The sequence below is a fragment of the Rhinoderma darwinii genome, chromosome 2, assembly GCF_050947455.1.
Source record: "Rhinoderma darwinii isolate aRhiDar2 chromosome 2, aRhiDar2.hap1, whole genome shotgun sequence".
In the NCBI taxonomy this organism is placed as follows: Eukaryota; Metazoa; Chordata; class Amphibia; order Anura; family Rhinodermatidae; genus Rhinoderma; species Rhinoderma darwinii.
Window position 1 is genome coordinate 183382854 of NC_134688.1, and position 18923 is coordinate 183401776.

Below are 18923 nucleotides of genomic sequence, written 5' to 3' on the forward strand. Positions count from 1 at the left end.
ATGCCCTTACAGTGTGAATAAATAGCACAGACATGCCAATGACCGTATATTAGTAATTTGGAGGTATCCCCCGTTCCCATATAGATAGATCGTGGTCAACTTCTTTTTCAGTAATTTCATTTGTAAAGACATTACAATTTGTCTGTATTTATTTATAATTTATTTATTTAAATTGGTAATGTTTTGTTTTTTTTCCTCAATCTGACAACTCATTGTGCTAATGTGTTATAGTTTTTAATCCCAATTTATCTGTTTTTAGATTGTCCACAGAACTCTAGCGGCTATGTTGGGCTCCTTGGCTGCACTTGCAGCTTTGGCAGTAGTTGGTGATGTAAGTTGTAAAACTCAATGTATTTCCTTTGCTATTATTAAAGTGTCACATGTCAATTTCTGATCAGTGGTGTATGGTTACTGAGACCCCCACCGATAGAATGATGAAGTCTTTAGTTCTCCTCATAAAGTCAGGGTTATTTATGTATGAGCCATAGACTTTCTATTATGCCACTATTCTTGGCGCTCTTGGGAGATCTGGAAAAAGCAGATTATAGCAAAAAGATACAATGCTCAACTGAGCACTTCTGCCCCTCAATTTCAGAGATTTGGTGGGGGTCTGGGTGCTGAGGCATGTCACTTTGACATATACCTGGGGAGTCAATGTGGCACTTCTAAATGCAGAAAATCCTGGTCTATGTCTATACTAAAAACACTATAAATGGGCAACTGTTCGGAAAGAAAACTTTCTCTTTTGCTCAATGTCACTGACATGTCAAAAGGTACCTGCTGTTTGTCTTTATTTAGACGTTTCTTCAATGTTTTTGTGTTCATACTATATATATATATATAATTATATACAATGGAGGAAATTAGTATTTGATCCCTTGCTGATTTTGTAAGTTTGCCCACTGTCAAAGTCGTGAACAGTCTAGAATTTTTAGGCTAGGTTAATTTTACCAGTGAGAGATAGATTATATATAAAAAAAAAAAAAGAAAATCACATTGTCAAAAATATATATATTTATTTGCATTGTGCACAGAGAAATAAGTATTTGATCCCCTACCAACCATTAAGGGTATGTGCACACACAATAATTACGTCCGTAATTGACGGACGTATTTCGGCCGCAAGTAGTGGACCGAACACACTGCAGGGAGCCGGGCTCCTAGCATCATACTTATGTACGATGCTAGGAGTCCCTGCCTCGCTGCAGGACAACTGTCCCGTACTGTAATCAGTATGGGACAGTTGTCCTGCAGCGAGGCAGGGACTCCTAGCATCGTACATAAATATGATGCTAGGAGCCCGGCTCCCTGCAGTGTGTTCGGCCCACTACTTGCGGCCGAAATACGTCCGTCAATTACGGACGTAATTAGTGTGTGTGCACATACCCTAAGAGTTCAGCCTCCTCCAGACCAGTTACAAGCTCCAAATCAACTTGGTGCCTGCATTAAAGACAGCTGTCTTACATGGTCACCTGTATAAAAGACTCCTGTCCACAGACTCAATTAATCAGTCTGACTCTAACCTCTACAACATGGGCAAGACCAAAGAGCTTTCTAAGGATGTCAGGGACAAGATCATAGACCTGCACAAGGCTGGAATGGGCTACAAAACCATAAGTAAGACGCTGGGTGAGAAGGAGACAACAGTTGGTGCAATAGTAAGAAAATGGAAGACATACAAAATGACTGTCAATCGACATCGATCTGGGGCTCCATGCAAAATCTCACCTCGTGGGGTATCCTTGATACTGAGGAAGGTGAGAGCTCAGCTGAAAACTACACGCGGGGAACTTGTTAATGATCTCAAGGCAGCTGGGACCACAGTCACCAAGAAAACCATTGGTAACACATTACGCCGTAATGGATTAAAATCCTGCAGTGCCCGCAAGGTCCCCCTGCTCAAGAAGGCACATGTACAGGCCCGTCTGAAGTTTGCAAATGAACATCTGGATGATTCTGAGAGTGATTGGGAGAAGGTGCTGTGGTCAGATGAGACTAAAATTGAGCTCTTTGGCATTAACTCAACTCGCCGTTTTTGGAGGAAGAGAAATGCTGCCTATGACCCAAAGAACACCGTCCCCACTGTCAAGCATGGAGGTGGAAACATTATGTTTTGGGGGTGTTTCTCTGCTAAGGGCACAGGACTACTTCACCGCATCAATGGGAGAATGGATGGAGCCATGTACCGTCAAATCCTGAGTGACAACCTCCTTCCCTCCACCAGGACATTAAAAATGGCTCGTGGCTGGGTCTTCCAGCACGACAATTACCCGAAACATACAGCCAAGGCAACAAAGGAGTGGCTCAAAAAGAAGCACATTAAAGTCATGGAGTGGCCTAGCCAGTCTCCAGACCTTAATCCCATCGAAAACTTATGGAGGGAGCTGAAGATCCGAGTTGCCAAGCGACAGCCTCGAAATCTTAATGATTTACAGATGATCTGCAAAGAGGAGTGGGCCAAAATTCCATCTAACATGTGTGCAAACCTCATCAACTACCAAAAATGTCTGACTGCTGTGCTTGCCAACATGGGTTTTGCCACCAAGTATTAAGGGTCTTGTTTGCCAAAGGGATCAAATACTTATTTCTCTGTGCACGATGCAAATAAATATATATAATTTTGACAATGTGATTATTTTTTTATTTTTATATATATATATAATCCATCTCTCGCTGGTAAAATTAACCTAGCCTAAAAATTCTAGACTGTTCATGTCTTTGACAGTGGGCAAACTTACAAAATCAGCAAGGGATCAAATACTTATTTCCTTCACTGTGTGTGTGTGTGTGTGTGTGTGTGTGTGTGTGTGTGTGTGTGTGTGTGTGTGTATATATATATATGTGTATATATATATATATATATATATATATATATATATATACATACACACACACACACACACACACACACACACACACACACACACACACACACACACACACACACACACACACACACACATATATATACATATACAAGGAGAAAGCAGCAGCACTCACATGGAAATCAATGAACGGGTGCCCAGCAAAAACGTCCCGATCCTCGGACGAAATGTCAGATATAGTAAAAGAAGATATGCGGCACTCCAATGAAGAAAATGGTGGTTTATTCAATTCCAATAGAAAAGCGACGTTTCAATCCTACCATAGGATCTTTATATATCGTTAATTGTAAAAAAAACAAACCTGCAAATCAGCGGAAGCCTGTTTCCTAAGGGTATGTGCGCACGTAGCGTTTTCAGGCGTAGTTTGGGGCGTTTACGCCTCAAAAAATGCCTGGAAAAACAGAAGCAGAATGCTTACAAACATCTTCCCATTGATTTCAATGGGAAATACGGCGTTCTGTTCCGACGGGGTGTTGTTTTACACCTCGTTTTCCAAAAACGGCACATAAAAAGATGCCTGTGAAAAAGAAGTGCATGTCACTTCTTGGGACGTTTTTGGAGCCATTTTTCATTGACTACAAAAAACCGCTCCAAAACGGCCGTAAAAAACACCACTAAAAACGCGAGTTTGATTAAAAAATGCCTGGAAATCAGGAGCTGTTTTCCCTTGAAAACAGCTCCATATTTTCAGAGGTTTTTGGTTAAGCATGTGAACATACACTCAGTGTCCCTTTCCATTAGGACGTGAATTGGCGTCCGCTGGTGCCCACACAGGAAGCCGTTCTGGGGCATTCTCTAACCATGCTCACATCCCACTGCAAATACAGACATAGCGATGGGGAGTGAGTGAGATTGGCCTAACTCATCGGCTCGGTTAACCACTTCGATGCCACGTTTAATAGTTTGACAGAGGGTGGGGGGCTGAAGGGGTGCTGATGACTTTCAATGGCAGCCGGGGGCCTGAAAAATGCCCCCAGGTCTGCCAGAGGCATAGTCTAATCCAGGGGTCTCAAGCACGCAGCCCGCGGGCGCTGTCATCTGCGGCCTGCGGGACTCAGAGCCGCTATTATAGGCTCTGCCACGAGACTCTGGAATTCCCTGACATCGCTGTCCACATATGAACAGCGATGTCTGGGCCGGCTTCCCCAGAGCCGGAGTCCCGTGCAGAGCGCTAGTACACTAGTACAGGCTCTGCTCTGGGACTCTGTGGAATTCCCTGACATCGCTGTCCATATATATGGACAGTGTTTCAGGGTCGTCCCCAGAGAGGAGTCCCGGGCAGAGTGCTAGTATCGGCTCTGCTCCAGGACTCTGTCGAATTCCCTGACATCGGTGTTCATGTTTAGACACATGATGTCTGGGGCTTCCCCAGAGCCGGAGTCCCGAGCAGAGCTTCAGCACATACACAACATACGTCATACTTTTAAATCTGCACTGATATAATGAATCATACCAGCAAGGGAAATGAGTTCATCCTTTTTTAGGGAAATGCTACTTTCGCCATGTCCTGCAGGGTTTGTCCAGCGATGTCTGGGGCTTCCCCAGAGCTGGAGTCCCAAGCAGAGCGCTAGTATAGGCTCTGCTCTGGGACTCTGGGGAAGCCTCTGACATCGCTGTCCATACATCGACAATGATGTCAGGGGCTTCCCAAGAGCAGGAGTCCGAGTGATGTCAGGAGCACAGCTGGAGTCCCAGGAAGAGCCTACTAGCGCTCTGCCCGGGACTCAAGCTCTGGGGTTGCCCCTGACATCTCCGTCCATATATGGACAGTTATGTCAGGAGCAGAGCTGGGATCCCAGGCAGAGTGCTAGAAGCGGCTCTGCTCCGGGACTCCAGCTCTGGGCAAGCCCCTGACAGCACTGTGGCAGCATCTGCCGAGGGCACTGTGGCAGCATCTGCCGAGGGCACTGTGGCAGCATCTGCCGAGGGCACTGTGGCAGCATCTGCCGAGGGCACTGTGGCAGCATCTGCCGAGGGCACGATCTAAAAAGGGGCTGCCCAATCTTGCCGTGTGTCTGCCAAACGCTGCTAACTGAGCCGCCGGACTGCATTTAGCGACACTTAAACTGGAAATCTGGATTGTTGAAATAAGCATGTGGAGAAATCTCTCAAATTTTAAACCTAGCGGTATTATTATAGTAATATAGTGTTATAGTAGTTCAAATAACGAATTGATTAACAATAATTTTATATTGTATCAAATTTGAAAGTAATGCGGCCCGTCAACTTCCCATTTTTTCTATATGCGGCCCACTTACCCGGCCGAGTTTGAGACCCCTGGTCTAATCGTTTGTCAGTTTTGCGCTGGAACATCAGATTGCCATCCATCAAACATGCTTTTTTTCAGCAAAAGTAGAGAATCTGAAAAACTATATAAATATGGTTTTACCATAATTCTCATAGAATAAAATGAACATATCTATTCTGTATGGTCCATGGTGCAAAAAACTGCAGAATTTTTTATTTTTCAATCTCCCCCCAAAAAAAGGTTCATAAGTTAATCAATAAATTGTATGTACCTTTTTAAAATGGTGTCAATAAATAATACAACTCTGATGAAAACAAAATTTGCTTGGTTTCGAAAGCCCAAAATAGACTGGTCCTTATTGGGTTAAATATTCAGCTCCAAAATTGAAGACCCATTCTGAACATTATGTATACACTTTAATATACCTGGTATGTAAGTAAAGCAACATTTTGTGTGACATTCTATTTTAATGTCACATTAAAATGAAAATTTGACTCCTTTCACTTTATAAATATCTCATGGAAACTGCCCCGTTTTTGGCATGTAGCCCATGACGCATTTATTTTAATGTTACCTTAACTACGTTTATACAATTTGGCACTTTTTCTTCATTAAGCTTTACGCCCCGTTACATAGAAGCAATATAAGTAGCAGATGTTCTACAATTTACAGCAATTATTAGGTAGCGTTAAAATATTAAACATTTTATTGAATAAACTATTATTGATGACACCAGAGCAAAACTCTACTTAAACACCACCTAGTACATGATATTAATCTTAACTGCATATAAAATCATGTGAGTTTAACACCGCATTGAAACTAAGATGTGAGTAATCTGTGCAGAATATTGTAATTTGTCATTAAACACCCAAATTGTAGATCTGGGGGGGGGGGGGGGGGAGAAGCCTGAATGTGCCTCTAATGTAAACGTTTCACCTCTCTCTATTTATATGATAGAGCTTCCAGGTATAGAATAAATGTACATGAAGAGGAGCAATACTGTAATTGTGTTGCTTTACTTATTTAGCACTGACCCAGAGTTGCAGCCTGTATTATAGCCCAGAGCAGCATTCACAGTTCTGCTGGCTTCAGAGCTGTAAGCTATCAGCATTAGAGTCTGGAAATATGTCTGTGCAGAGGTAGCTCTGATTTACATTCAGGCAAGTTTAGCTTTTACACCAGTAACTATACAGTCCCATTACAGATGGGAACAAACCTAAGGGTATGTGCACACGATAACTGGCTTTTACGTCTGAAAAGACAGACTGTTTTCAGGAGAAAACAGCTGCCTCGTTTCAGACGTAATTGCTCCTCCTCGCATTTTGCGAGGCTTCTCTGACAGCTGTAAATTTTGAGCTGTGCTTCATTGAGTTCAATGAAGAACGGCTCAAATTACGTCTGAAAGAAGTTTCCTGCACTTCTTTTGACGAGGCTGTATTTTTACGCGTCGTTGTTTGACAGCTGTCAAACAACGACACGTAAATGACAGGTTGTCTGCACAGTACGTCGGCAAACCCATTCAAATGAATGGGCAGATGTTTGCCGACGTATTGTAGCCCTATTTTCAGATGTAAAACGAGGCATAATATGCCTCTTTTACGTCTGAAAATAGGTTGTGCGAACCCAGCCTTAGGGTATGTTCACACGACAGCGTCCGTAACGGCTGAAATTACGGGGATGTTTTCAGGAGAAAATATCCCCGTAATTTCAGCCGTAACGGCATGTGCAGGCGCTTGAACGCCGCGTCCGTTACGGACGTAATTGGCGCTGCTTTTCATTGGAGTCAATGAATAACGGCTCCAATTACGCCCAAAGAAGTGACAGGTCACTTCTTTGACGCGGGCGTCTATTTACGCGCCGTCATTTGACAGCGGCGCGTAAATATACGCCTCGTGTGAACAGACAAACGTCAGCCCATTGCTTTCAATGGGCAGATGTTTGTCAACGCTTTCAAGCCGCATTTTTTGGCCGTAATTCGGGGCAAAAACGCCCGAATTACGTCCGTAATTAGTGTGTGTGAACATACCCTTAGATGTAATCTGTCGACAAGCTTGTTGACTGTTCCCAATAACAACCAGCAGATTTGTGACTGCAGCTCTGATCTATAAGAAAAACTGTCACTCAGGACCTGTACTAGGTAAGTAATGTATTGCTACCAAACTTTTTATGCAAATTTCATATTGTAAAACTGTGATCAAAGATCAACATAAACTTGAAAGCATTTTCAGCTAGAATTATTTAATTTAGGAGCTTTCTGAATAGTTAACTGTTTTTTTCATAGACATTTTTAAATACAGTTTGAATTAATTTTCTTATACTAGTTACAGCACAGATAATTTACCGTACACCTCTGCCTTTATGGCATTTGTAGAAATAGCAATTTATACACCTAAAAATCAATATCTTTGTTACATGGTGACCGCACACAATAACACAGGGTCCTTTAAAATGACTAAATAATGAGAAAGCATTCGAGGTAAAAATACACAAAAGAAAAAATTAGGATATAAATGGCAATGAACAGGAAGCATAGGAAAATGATGTTCATATAAATGTTAATTTGAATAGTTGATTATTAAATGGAGTGTGTATTCTGTGCAGCTAATCATTATGTGGGCAATTAACCCTTTTATTTAATATTTTATTCTGTCCTCTAATTGTAGAGACCAAGCTTGGTGAAGGTAGTGGAGTGGATTGATTATGAAACGCTGGCCTTTCTGTTTGGAATGGTAATTATTAATCTGTCATTTATAACAAGTAGAGGTTGTAATATACCAGTTTCCAATCATTGGTAATATCCCTGCATTCTAAAAACTCTACTGAGGTAAGACAAAACAAAGTTTAATTGCAGCTAAGTTATGTAATACTCTAAGACGTTCTAATTCTAATATTCTAAACTAAAAATTGACAATGCTGTTTCTAGTAATAGTTTATATGCGATGTTTTTTTTTCACCCCCCCCCCATATTGTGTATGTTTGACTACTGTGTCATGGAATTGTCCTAGGTTGCCAACCAGTAAGATGAATGTCACTATCGGCCCACCATTATCTTTGTGTCCCAAAGCATTGGTGGGTGTCAGGATCCCCACCTACTAATTATTATAGATATATTTCAACTATATCAAGGTGCAAGTTATGCCACAGCTATCCCATGAATATTGTATGACATTATTTCTTTTTAGGAAGGCCTGTGTGTGGGAGTCTGACATACAGACAAACACGTAAGGAATACAAATGTCAGTGTTAGTGTATGTTCACACCCTTAACCAAAAACGTCTGAAAATACAGAGCGTTCAAGGGAAAACAGCTCCTTATTTTCAGAAGTTTTTTTTACAGCTGTTTTTGGAGCTGTTTTTTTTTTAGTCTATGAAAAACTGCTCCAAAAACCTCCAAAGAAGTGACCTGCACTTCTTTATTGCAGCCGTTTTTTTACGAGGTCGTTTTTAAAAACGGCCGCGTATAAAAAACGGCCCGTCGGAACAGAACGCCATTTTTCCCATTGAAATCAATGGGCAGATGTTTGGATGCGTTCTGCTTCATATTTTTGGCCATTTTTCGGGCGTTTACGGGCAGAAAAACGGCAGAAAATAGGCCGTGTGAACATAGGCTATCTTCACACAGGCTATTTTCAGCAGTTTTTGGGCCGTAAATGCCCCAAAACATGGCTACAAATGCGGAGGCTGAACGCCTCCAAACATCTGCCCATTGATTTCAATGGGAAATACTGCATTCTGTTCCCATGCAGCGTTTTTTACGCTGCCGTTTTTAAAAACTGACGTGTAAAAACCCGCCTCGTAAAAAAGAACTGCATGTCACTTCTTGAGCCATTTTTGGAGCCGTTTTTCATTGACTCGATAGTAAAACCGCTCCAAAAACGGCCATAAAAAAACACTAGTTGCTTAAACGGCTTCGTATTTTCAGCTGTTTTTTGTTAAGCGTGTGAACATAGCCTTAGGGTAAAGCCACTTGTAATATCCATGGTTTGGCCATGGTCCTTTCATTCTGCAACTGCATCGGAGCTGTCATGCAATGCTCATTTTGGGCTATGATATTGCAGGTAAAATATCAAATGCCTCCAATAATCACACAGCTAGGATGAGCATTGCAAAACCCAACAGATTCACGATAAAACTGAATGCTGTTGTGGTTTCTGGGTGCACTTCGGCCAAACAGCGGCTGCTATGCGTGACCACAATTTTTAAAGGGGTTGTATCATAAAGACAAACCCTGTCCATATGCAGTAGTGTGTTGGGAGGACATCCTAGAGGGGTCCCCCACTTGGGACTCCCCCTCTATGTGCCAGAGCAGTCACTCCATTCAGATGTTACTAGGATGTAACACTATGTTTCCACTGCAACAGCTGAACGACTGCTCCTGGCAAAGTCCGCCGTTTCAAAATCAGCGGTGATTTCAATCTGAAGGGGGTTTCTGTGATGTCAATCAATTTGAACTTGCTGGTTCTATAATTGCATGTGTCACTTGCAAAATCTGGTACATATATGACCCATTGCGAAGCAATGTATGACATCTGCTGCAAATCCAGAAAAAAATCTGACAGATTGGCCATGATGTGAATTTGATCCGCAGTATACACTTAAATTCGGTTTTGTTAAACCTTTATTCATGTGCATTATACTGTACTGCAGTTGTGCATTTTTGGTGTATATTTCGCTCAGGAAATCAGCAATGAATCCAAAGCAAATCCGGGTTGGAGGCATATGCCTAAAACTTTTATAGTCTTTACTTTGAATAACTTGCTAACCGTAAAATTGCATTCCTGTAAATATCATACTTGGGCTGTATACTTTGGAACTTCAAATGCTACAGCATTTTCTAAAAGATTGTAAAAGACAATGTATAAGGTCACAAAGTTCTTAATACATTTAAAGCAGATTGGAGTAAATTATGGCATATTCAAAGTAGTTACATTTAAGCAGTATGACATTTTATAAGTTTAGTGATATTTGAGAAAAGGGTAAGACGTTACAATGATGCTTCTAAAACTAAAATTGCACCAAACAGTAAGAGATGTTACTTTAAATACGGTGTGGCAGCAGCATTTGGTTTATTGTGCCCGTATATTTTTTAAACCAGCGTAAAGGCTATAGACATTGTTGCACTGGTTTTTTTTCTTCATTTGCATTTTAAAATGCTAATTAGGCAACTTTTTAAATAGTCTTTGTTTAAAAACATCCTACCATTCTGCTGCTGTAGAGTCTGTGTAACTTCTGTACATAGATGGAAGTGCTGCTACTTCTGCTCCTGGCTGTGTTGGCTCTCTGCCCTCCCCCTTCTTTCAGGGTTAGGGTATGTGCACACAACCTATTTTCTGCCGTTTTTCGGGCCATTGCGATCCAAAAAACGGCAGAAAAATCGAAAGCAGAACGACTACAAACATCTGCCCATTGATTTTAATGGGAAATACAGCGTTTTTCTTGAGACGGGACATTTTTTTACGCCTCATTTTTGAAAGATGGTGCGTAAAAAGATGCCCTGTAAAAAGAAGTGCATGTCACTACTTGAGCCGTTTTTCATTGACTCTATAGAAAAACAGCTCCCAAAACGGCCGTAAAAGACGCGAGAATGATTAAAAAAACGGCTGAAAATTAAGAGCAGTATACGTTTGAAAACAGCTCCGTATTTTCAGACTATTTTTTGCTAAGCGTGTGAACATACCCTTAGGGTATGTTGACACGGCAAACTAAAAATGGCTGTAAAATCCGGAGCTGTTTTCAAGGAAAAACATCCTCTAATTTTCAGCCGTTTTTAAAACCACAAAAGTTTTTTTGTGGTGTTCTATTGATCCAATGAAACACTGCTCCAAAAACAGCTCAAGAAGTGACATGCACTTCTTTTTACTTGGTGGTTTTTTACGCGCAGTCTTTTCAAATAGCCACGAAAAAAACCGCCCCGTCAGAACGAAACGCTGTTTTTCCCATTGAAATCAATGGGTAGATGTTCCGTATTTTCAGCCGTTTTTCTGGGCTGAAAGTAAGCCGTGTGAACATACCCTTAGAGATAACAGCAAGGAAGGGGAATAAAGGGTTGTACATGGCAAATCAGAGTGTGGTGAAGGGAAAAACCTCATCGTCTTTAAGGAGGGCAAATCACACAGGCTGTCAGTATCAGAGTGTGATACTGACAGCCTGAGTGCTCTCCTCCCTATCTAGAGTATAGAAAGGGAGGAGAGTGCGCATGACAGTCTGCAAGGAAAGAAGAATAACAGAAACTGTATAGCACCCAGGGCAGACTCTGTAGTGGGAAGATCACACACTCCTCAGCCTCATGTCTGTCAGAACAAGGGAGAAATTATCCTTCACGGGCTGTAGTAGGTAAAAGCAGTACAGGAAGGAAGCTTTGCTGATGCATGAGTTGGTAAAGGCAGCAGCATCCTGGATTCAGACCTCACATTCATCATGTATTACTGGGAAGGACATATACTCATGATAAGTCTGAAACTAGGAGCAGGTTTCAAACTGCATACCAGGGGGTCTGAAAATAAATGAATAAAGATTGCAGCCTGAAACAATTTATTTATTTTTTATTCCAGTTAACCGCTAGCATATGTAAAAAAATCTTTTTTTTAATGTAAGCGGTGAGTATAGCCTTTTTCGATAAGGGGCTCTCATTTAGTAAAAATCTTCTAGGCCTCCTTCACTATTTTGTTAGCTTTTTTTAAACGCTTGAAAAAATAACCATGGATTGCAAGCATTTTTCATGGCGTTTTTGGTGTATTTAAAGAAAAAATTAAACCTTTGCAACATATTATTTCTGCCTTTTTTGTTTTTAAAAGTACTTTTAGATAAGCCTATGGGAAAGAAAACGCCACAACCAAAGCATGCAGAGTTTTGGTGAAAAATGCTACTGATCCCAAAAACTGCACCAAAACACCACAAACAAAAAAGCTGTGTATATAGACTTTTTGTCAAAAAAATTTTTTACTATACACAAAAGGCAACATCCGGCCACAGCAATTTTAACCTAAAAAAATGCTGTGAAAAATGCAGCAAAACACTGTACATCCGACCTATAAAAAGGATTTCCACCAAAAATGTTAAAAATAGCCTATGATCAGAAGTTGGAGCAGTAGCCAAAGTTGGACAATTATGTATAATTTTCTTTTTTGTTGTGGTGGCCATTTTTTCACCAGAAACAGGCGTGCAGTTATATTGGTTGACACTTTTCAATTGGCTGCTTAGACGCTGATGGTAAATAATAATTTTTTTGCTGATTGATCATACGGACCATATGAAAGCTGATAGTCTGTTTTGAGATGCTAATTTATCATCTATTGTCACTCTTGCTAATATCTCAAATATATAAAACAGATCACGATCACTTTTTTGGGGTATAAGTGTAAAGTTATAAAGTCTTAAATGTACAGCCTAAGGCCCTGCACACGGCCGTGCCCATAACTACGGTCTGTGATTACGGGCTATAAAGTATGGGAGCACGGTCCGTAAAAAGCAAAAAAAATAGGACATGTTCTATGTTTTGCAGAGCCTTTCTGCGGCACGGACAACTGCCCGTAAATATATACGGGAAGGTATCTGTCGGTAATAGAAATGAATGGGTCCGTAATTACGGATGAAGTCTACTATTGTGTGCATGGGGCCTAATCGTGTAGAAGCCATCTGATTTGATGGACACATTAGCAAAAATCTTTTGATAAATACATTGCACATAAATATTCTCCTATTTCAATATAGTAAAAGTCCCCTTTGTATATAGGTACGGCTGCATCTGCCTGCACCTTTCTATATTTGTCAAAAATTATACGTGAAGCCTTACTCTTTGGCATAGTGTTGACTTTATTCAGACTTGCTATAAGCCTTACTCTTTGGCATAGTGTTGACTTTATTCAGACTTGCAAAAACACCGAAAAAGGCCATACTTACAAATGGACACAGCCAGGTCAGAAACGCTGATAAAGGCGAGTGAGCAGGTGCTTTAAATAATAATAGCCACTCCCACTAGTCTTGAGGGGAGTGGTATGTGGTGCATGGGATGTGTAGTAAGAAATAATAAATGAATAGTCTATGTGCAAGTGTAATAATGTAAGTGAAATATAGGGGGCAGTAATGAGTAAAGTGCCTAAAAAATAAATGAATAATGGGATGCAAGTGTGTGAAACATGGAGGGATAGTGTGTAAGTCATGAGGCGCAACGTGTCTAGCCAGGTAGAAGCCTATTTGTGACGCCTTGATAATTCATAGAGCGGGCTACCCTGCTTGCTATGCCAAACAACAACAACACACCATGCTCTCCCAGCATCAAAGACCTGGCTGTGTCCAAAAGAAGCGAATATAAGTAATAATGAAAAATACCTGGGGTATTAGTGATCATTTTGGCCAAAAGGACGCAAGCTCGCAATCCACGACAAGGATCCCCAGACTTGCGAGTCCCTAACTGGAGCGAAAAGCTCCTGATGTACAGACAAAACAGATAAAAACAAGGACATTTATGCAAAAACACCGAAAAAGGCCATACTTACAAATGGACACAGCCAGGTCAGAATTATTCAGACTTGCTGTAAGCCTTACGCTTTGGCATAGTGTTGACTTTATTTAGACTTGCTAGAAGTACTTGGGGTTTAAATGCAATTCTGCATTCCCAGTTGTAGAATGTGATTTATCAAACACGTTTCTCTATGATTAATAGTCTAATAACATAACAAGTATGAGCCAGATGGAAGTGTCACGGTCAGTTGAAAGTTAGGTGTACAGTAATTGTTTTATTTAATTTTCTTTCAGTTAGTCTTGTTCTTTGCGAAGTGCTTTTAACATCGTAATCTGAAAATAACACGTTCAGCAACTAAATCATATATTTAAAGGGGTTGCCCCGTTTCAGAAATGAAAGGTATTTTGAGTATAAGTTATATAGTTTTCCAATATACTTTTGGAAATAATTCCCCACATTTATTAAGATCTCTGCTTGTTGTTCAGTGGGAACTTTCACTGTTTATTTCTAAACAATGAATGCTCCTACTGAATAACAACAAACAGAGATCTTGGAAACCGTGAGGAATTAATACAAGAAGTATATTGGGGAAATTATAACTTTTTTTAATTGCACAGAGTAACATTCATTTTCTGACGCCGGACAAACACTTTAAATGGAGGAATGGAATGAAGGTATTTGCAATAGGATATGCACAATGTTATTTTGTTCAATGTATGTTTTCTATGCCCTATTTAAGTCCCTTCAAATTAATTGTGTAGAATAACATGGGCAGTATATATAACTGTCTTAACCAATTTACCAGTTACAGTATATAATGCTATTTTATGATCTAAATTTCTGTAAAATACCTACCATTTGAAGACTGTGTAAACCCTTGAATGCGATTTTTATTTTTATTAATAAAAAGGTTGGTGTGTTTTGTGCAACTTTATAATTTAGTTTTTATTAAATTCTTTCTACTTTTTGAAAAACAGCTGCTCTGTATTCTGTATACAGAGCTACTGTATCGTGCGCTAAGGCCTGAATCTGTCAGGTCCGTGGGACTGACTGGTTCAGTGTCAGCGGGTCCTGTGAAATGTTCCCTCTAAGGCTGGGTTCACACGAGCACATTAACGTCCGTAATGGACGGACTATTTCGGCCGGAAGTCCCGGACCGAACTCAGTGCAGGGAGCCGGGCTCCTAGCATCATAGTTATGTACGATGCTAGGAGTCCCTGCCTCGCTGCAGGACAACTGTCCCGTACTGTAATCATGTTTTCAGTATGGGACAGTAGTTCCACGGAGAGGCAGGGACTCCTAGCGTCGTACATAACTACGATGCTAGGAGCCCGGCTCCCTGCACTGAGTTCGGTCCGGGACTTCCGGCCGAAATACGTCCGTCCATTACGGACGTTAATGTGCTCGTGTGAACCCAGCCTAAGTCTTGGCAGCTCCTGAGTAGGGCAGTTGGGGAGCATGGCAAGTCTCCATAAATGGTGGGCGATCTGATGACCAAAGGTAATACCCCCAGTAAACACTAATGTAGCGACTAAATAAGAGAAAAATAAAACATTTTAAATTAGTTTTAATTACTTTTTTAAATACTATAATATTACAAGTACAGCAGTAAAATAGACCATTATAAACACCAATTATTGGCATCAATGAAGGAATTTCTCATTACACTACTGTCCCTATAGATGGCGCCACACAGACCGCTTGTAGAGAACGCCACACAGACCGCCTGTAGATAGTTGCACACAGACCCCCCTGTAGATAGTTGCACACAGACCCCCCTGTAGAGAGTGCCACGCAGACCCCCCCCCCGTAGAGAGTGCCACGCAGACCCCCCCCCCCGTAGAGAGTGCCACGCAGACCCCCCCCCCGTAGAGAGTGCCACGCAGACCCCCCCCCCCGTAGAGAGTGCCACGCAGACCCCCCCCCCGTAGAGTGCCACGCAGACCCCCCCCGTAGAGAGTGCCACGCAGACCCCCCCCCGTAGAGAGTGCCACGCAGACCCCCCCCGTAGAGAGTGCCACGCAGACCCCCCCGTAGAGAGTGCCACGCAGACCCCCCCCCATAGAGAGTGCCACGCAGACCCCCCCGTAGAGAGTGCCACGCAGACCCCCCCGTAGAGAGTGCCACGCAGACCCCCCCGTAGAGAGTGCCACGCAGACCCCCCCGTAGAGAGTGCCACGCAGACCCCCCCGTAGAGAGTGCCACGCAGACCCCCCCGTAGAGAGTGCCACGCAGACCCCCCCGTAGAGAGTGCCACGCAGACCCCCCCGTAGAGAGTGCCACGCAGACCCCCCCGTAGAGAGTGCCACGCAGACCCCCCCCCGTAGAGAGTGCCACGCAGACCCCCCCCCGTAGAGAGTGCCACGCAGACCCCCCCCCGTAGAGAGTGCCACGCAGACCCCCCCGTAGAGAGTGCCACGCAGACCCCCCCGTAGAGAGTGCCACGCAGACCCCCCCGTAGAGAGTGCCACGCAGACCCCCCCCGTAGAGAGTGCCACGCAGACCCCCCCCGTAGAGAGTGCCACGCAGACCCCCCCGTAGAGAGTGCCACGCAGACCCCCCCGTAGAGAGTGCCACGCAGACCCCCCCGTAGAGAGTGCCACGCAGACCCCCCCGTAGAGAGTGCCACGCAGACCCCCCCGTAGAGAGTGCCACGCAGACCCCCCCCCGTAGAGAGTGCCACGCAGACCCCCCCCGTAGAGAGTGCCACGCAGACCCCCCCGTAGAGAGTGCCACGCAGACCCCCCCCGTAGAGAGTGCCACGCAGACCCCCCCGTAGAGAGTGCCACGCAGACCCCCCCGTAGAGAGTGCCACGCAGACCCCCCCGTAGAGAGTGCCACGCAGACCCCCCCGTAGAGAGTGCCACGCAGACCCCCCCGTAGAGAGTGCCACGCAGACCCCCCCGTAGAGAGTGCCACGCAGACCCCCCCGTAGAGAGTGCCACGCAGACCCCCCCGTAGAGAGTGCCACGCAGACCCCCCCGTAGAGAGTGCCACGCAGACCCCCCCGTAGAGAGTGCCACGCAGACCCCCCCGTAGAGAGTGCCACGCAGACCCCCCCGTAGAGAGTGCCACGCAGACCCCCCCGTAGAGAGTGCCACGCAGACCCCCCCGTAGAGAGTGCCACGCAGACCCCCCCGTAGAGAGTGCCACGCAGACCCCCCCGTAGAGAGTGCCACGCAGACCCCCCCGTAGAGAGTGCCACGCAGACCCCCCCGTAGAGAGTGCCACGCAGACCCCCCCGTAGAGAGTGCCACGCAGACCCCCCCGTAGAGAGTGCCACGCAGACCCCCCCGTAGAGAGTGCCACGCAGACCCCCCCGTAGAGAGTGCCACGCAGACCCCCCCGTAGAGAGTGCCACGCAGACCCCCCCGTAGAGAGTGCCACGCAGACCCCCCCGTAGAGAGTGCCACGCAGACCCCCCCGTAGAGAGTGCCACGCAGACCCCCCCGTAGAGAGTGCCACGCAGACCCCCCCGTAGAGAGTGCCACGCAGACCCCCCCGTAGAGAGTGCCACGCAGACCCCCCCGTAGAGAGTGCCACGCAGACCCCCCCGTAGAGAGTGCCACGCAGACCCCCCCGTAGAGAGTGCCACGCAGACCCCCCCGTAGAGAGTGCCACGCAGACCCCCCCGTAGAGAGTGCCACGCAGACCCCCCCGTAGAGAGTGCCACGCAGACCCCCCCGTAGAGAGTGCCACGCAGACCCCCCCGTAGAGAGTGCCACGCAGACCCCCCCGTAGAGAGTGCCACGCAGACCCCCCCGTAGAGAGTGCCACGCAGACCCCCCCGTAGAGAGTGCCACGCAGACCCCCCCGTAGAGAGTGCCACGCAGACCCCCCCGTAGAGAGTGCCACGCAGACCCCCCCGTAGAGAGTGCCACGCAGACCCCCCCGTAGAGAGTGCCACGCAGACCCCCCCGTAGAGAGTGCCACGCAGACCCCCCCGTAGAGAGTGCCACGCAGACCCCCCCCGTAGAGAGTGCCACGCAGACCCCCCCCGTAGAGAGTGCCACGCAGACCCCCCCGTAGAGAGTGCCACGCAGACCCCCCCGTAGAGAGTGCCACGCAGACCCCCCCCCGTAGAGAGTGCCACGCAGACCCCCCCCGTAGAGAGTGCCACGCAGACCCCCCCCGTAGAGAGTGCCACGCAGACCCCCCCCGTAGAGAGTGCCACGCAGACCCCCCCCGTAGAGAGTGCCACGCAGACCCCCCCCGTAGAGAGTGCCACGCAGACCCCCCCCCGTAGAGAGTGCCACGCAGACCCCCCCCCCGTAGAGAGTGCCACGCAGACCCCCCCCCCGTAGAGAGTGCCACGCAGACCCCCCCCCCGTAGAGAGTGCCACGCAGACCCCCCCCGTAGAGAGTGCCACGCAGACCCCCCCCGTAGAGAGTGCCACGCAGACCCCCCCCCGTAGAGAGTGCCACGCAGACCCCCCCCCGTAGAGAGTGCCACGCAGACCCCCCCCGTAGAGAGTGCCACGCAGACCCCCCCGTAGAGTGCCACGCAGACCCCCCCGTAGAGTGCCACGCAGACCCCCCCGTAGAGAGTGCCACGCAGACCCCCCCCCGTAGAGAGTGCCACGCAGACCCCCCCCGTAGAGAGTGCCACGCAGACCCCCCCCCGTAGAGAGTGCCACGCAGACCCCCCCCCGTAGAGAGTGCCACGCAGACCCCCCCGTAGAGAGTGCCACGCAGACCCCCCCCGTAGAGAGTGCCACGCAGACCCCCCCCCCGTAGAGTGCCACGCAGACCCCCCCCCCGTAGAGTGCCACGCAGACCCCCCCCCCCCGTAGAGTGCCACGCAGACCCCCCCCCCCGTAGAGTGCCACGCAGACCCCCCCCCGTAGAGTGCCACGCAGACCCCCCCCCCCGTAGAGTGCCACGCAGACCCCCCCCCCGTAGAGTGCCACGCAGACCCCCCCCGTAGAGTGCCACGCAGACCCCCCCCGTAGAGTGCCACGCAGACCCCCCCCGTAGAGTGCCACGCAGACCCCCCCGTAGAGTGCCACGCAGACCCCCCCGTAGAGTGCCACGCAGACCCCCCCGTAGAGTGCCACGCAGACCCCCCCGTAGAGTGCCACGCAGACCCCCCGTAGAGTGCCACGCAGACCCCCCCCCGTAGAGTGCCACGCAGACCCCCCCCGTAGAGTGCCACGCAGACCCCCCCCGTAGAGTGCCACGCAGACCCCCCCCGTAGAGTGCCACGCAGACCCCCCCCGTAGAGTGCCACGCAGACCCCCCCCCGTAGAGTGCCACGCAGACCCCCCCGTAGAGTGCCACGCAGACCCCCCCCGTAGAGTGCCACGCAGACCCCCCCCGTAGAGTGC

The 18923-nt window shown here is 46.4% G+C and overlaps 1 protein-coding gene across 1 annotated transcript in view; it reads left to right on the top strand.

The window, feature by feature from the left end:
• The window catches only part of OCA2 (OCA2 melanosomal transmembrane protein), a 188814-nt gene that overhangs the window by 70715 nt on the left and 99176 nt on the right, over positions 1–18923 (top strand). Inside the window, exons 9-10 of the mRNA XM_075850311.1 lie at positions 260–331; positions 7800–7865. Coding sequence (XP_075706426.1) covers positions 260–331; positions 7800–7865 — 138 coding nt within the window. The remainder of the gene's footprint in view (positions 1–259; positions 332–7799; positions 7866–18923) is intronic.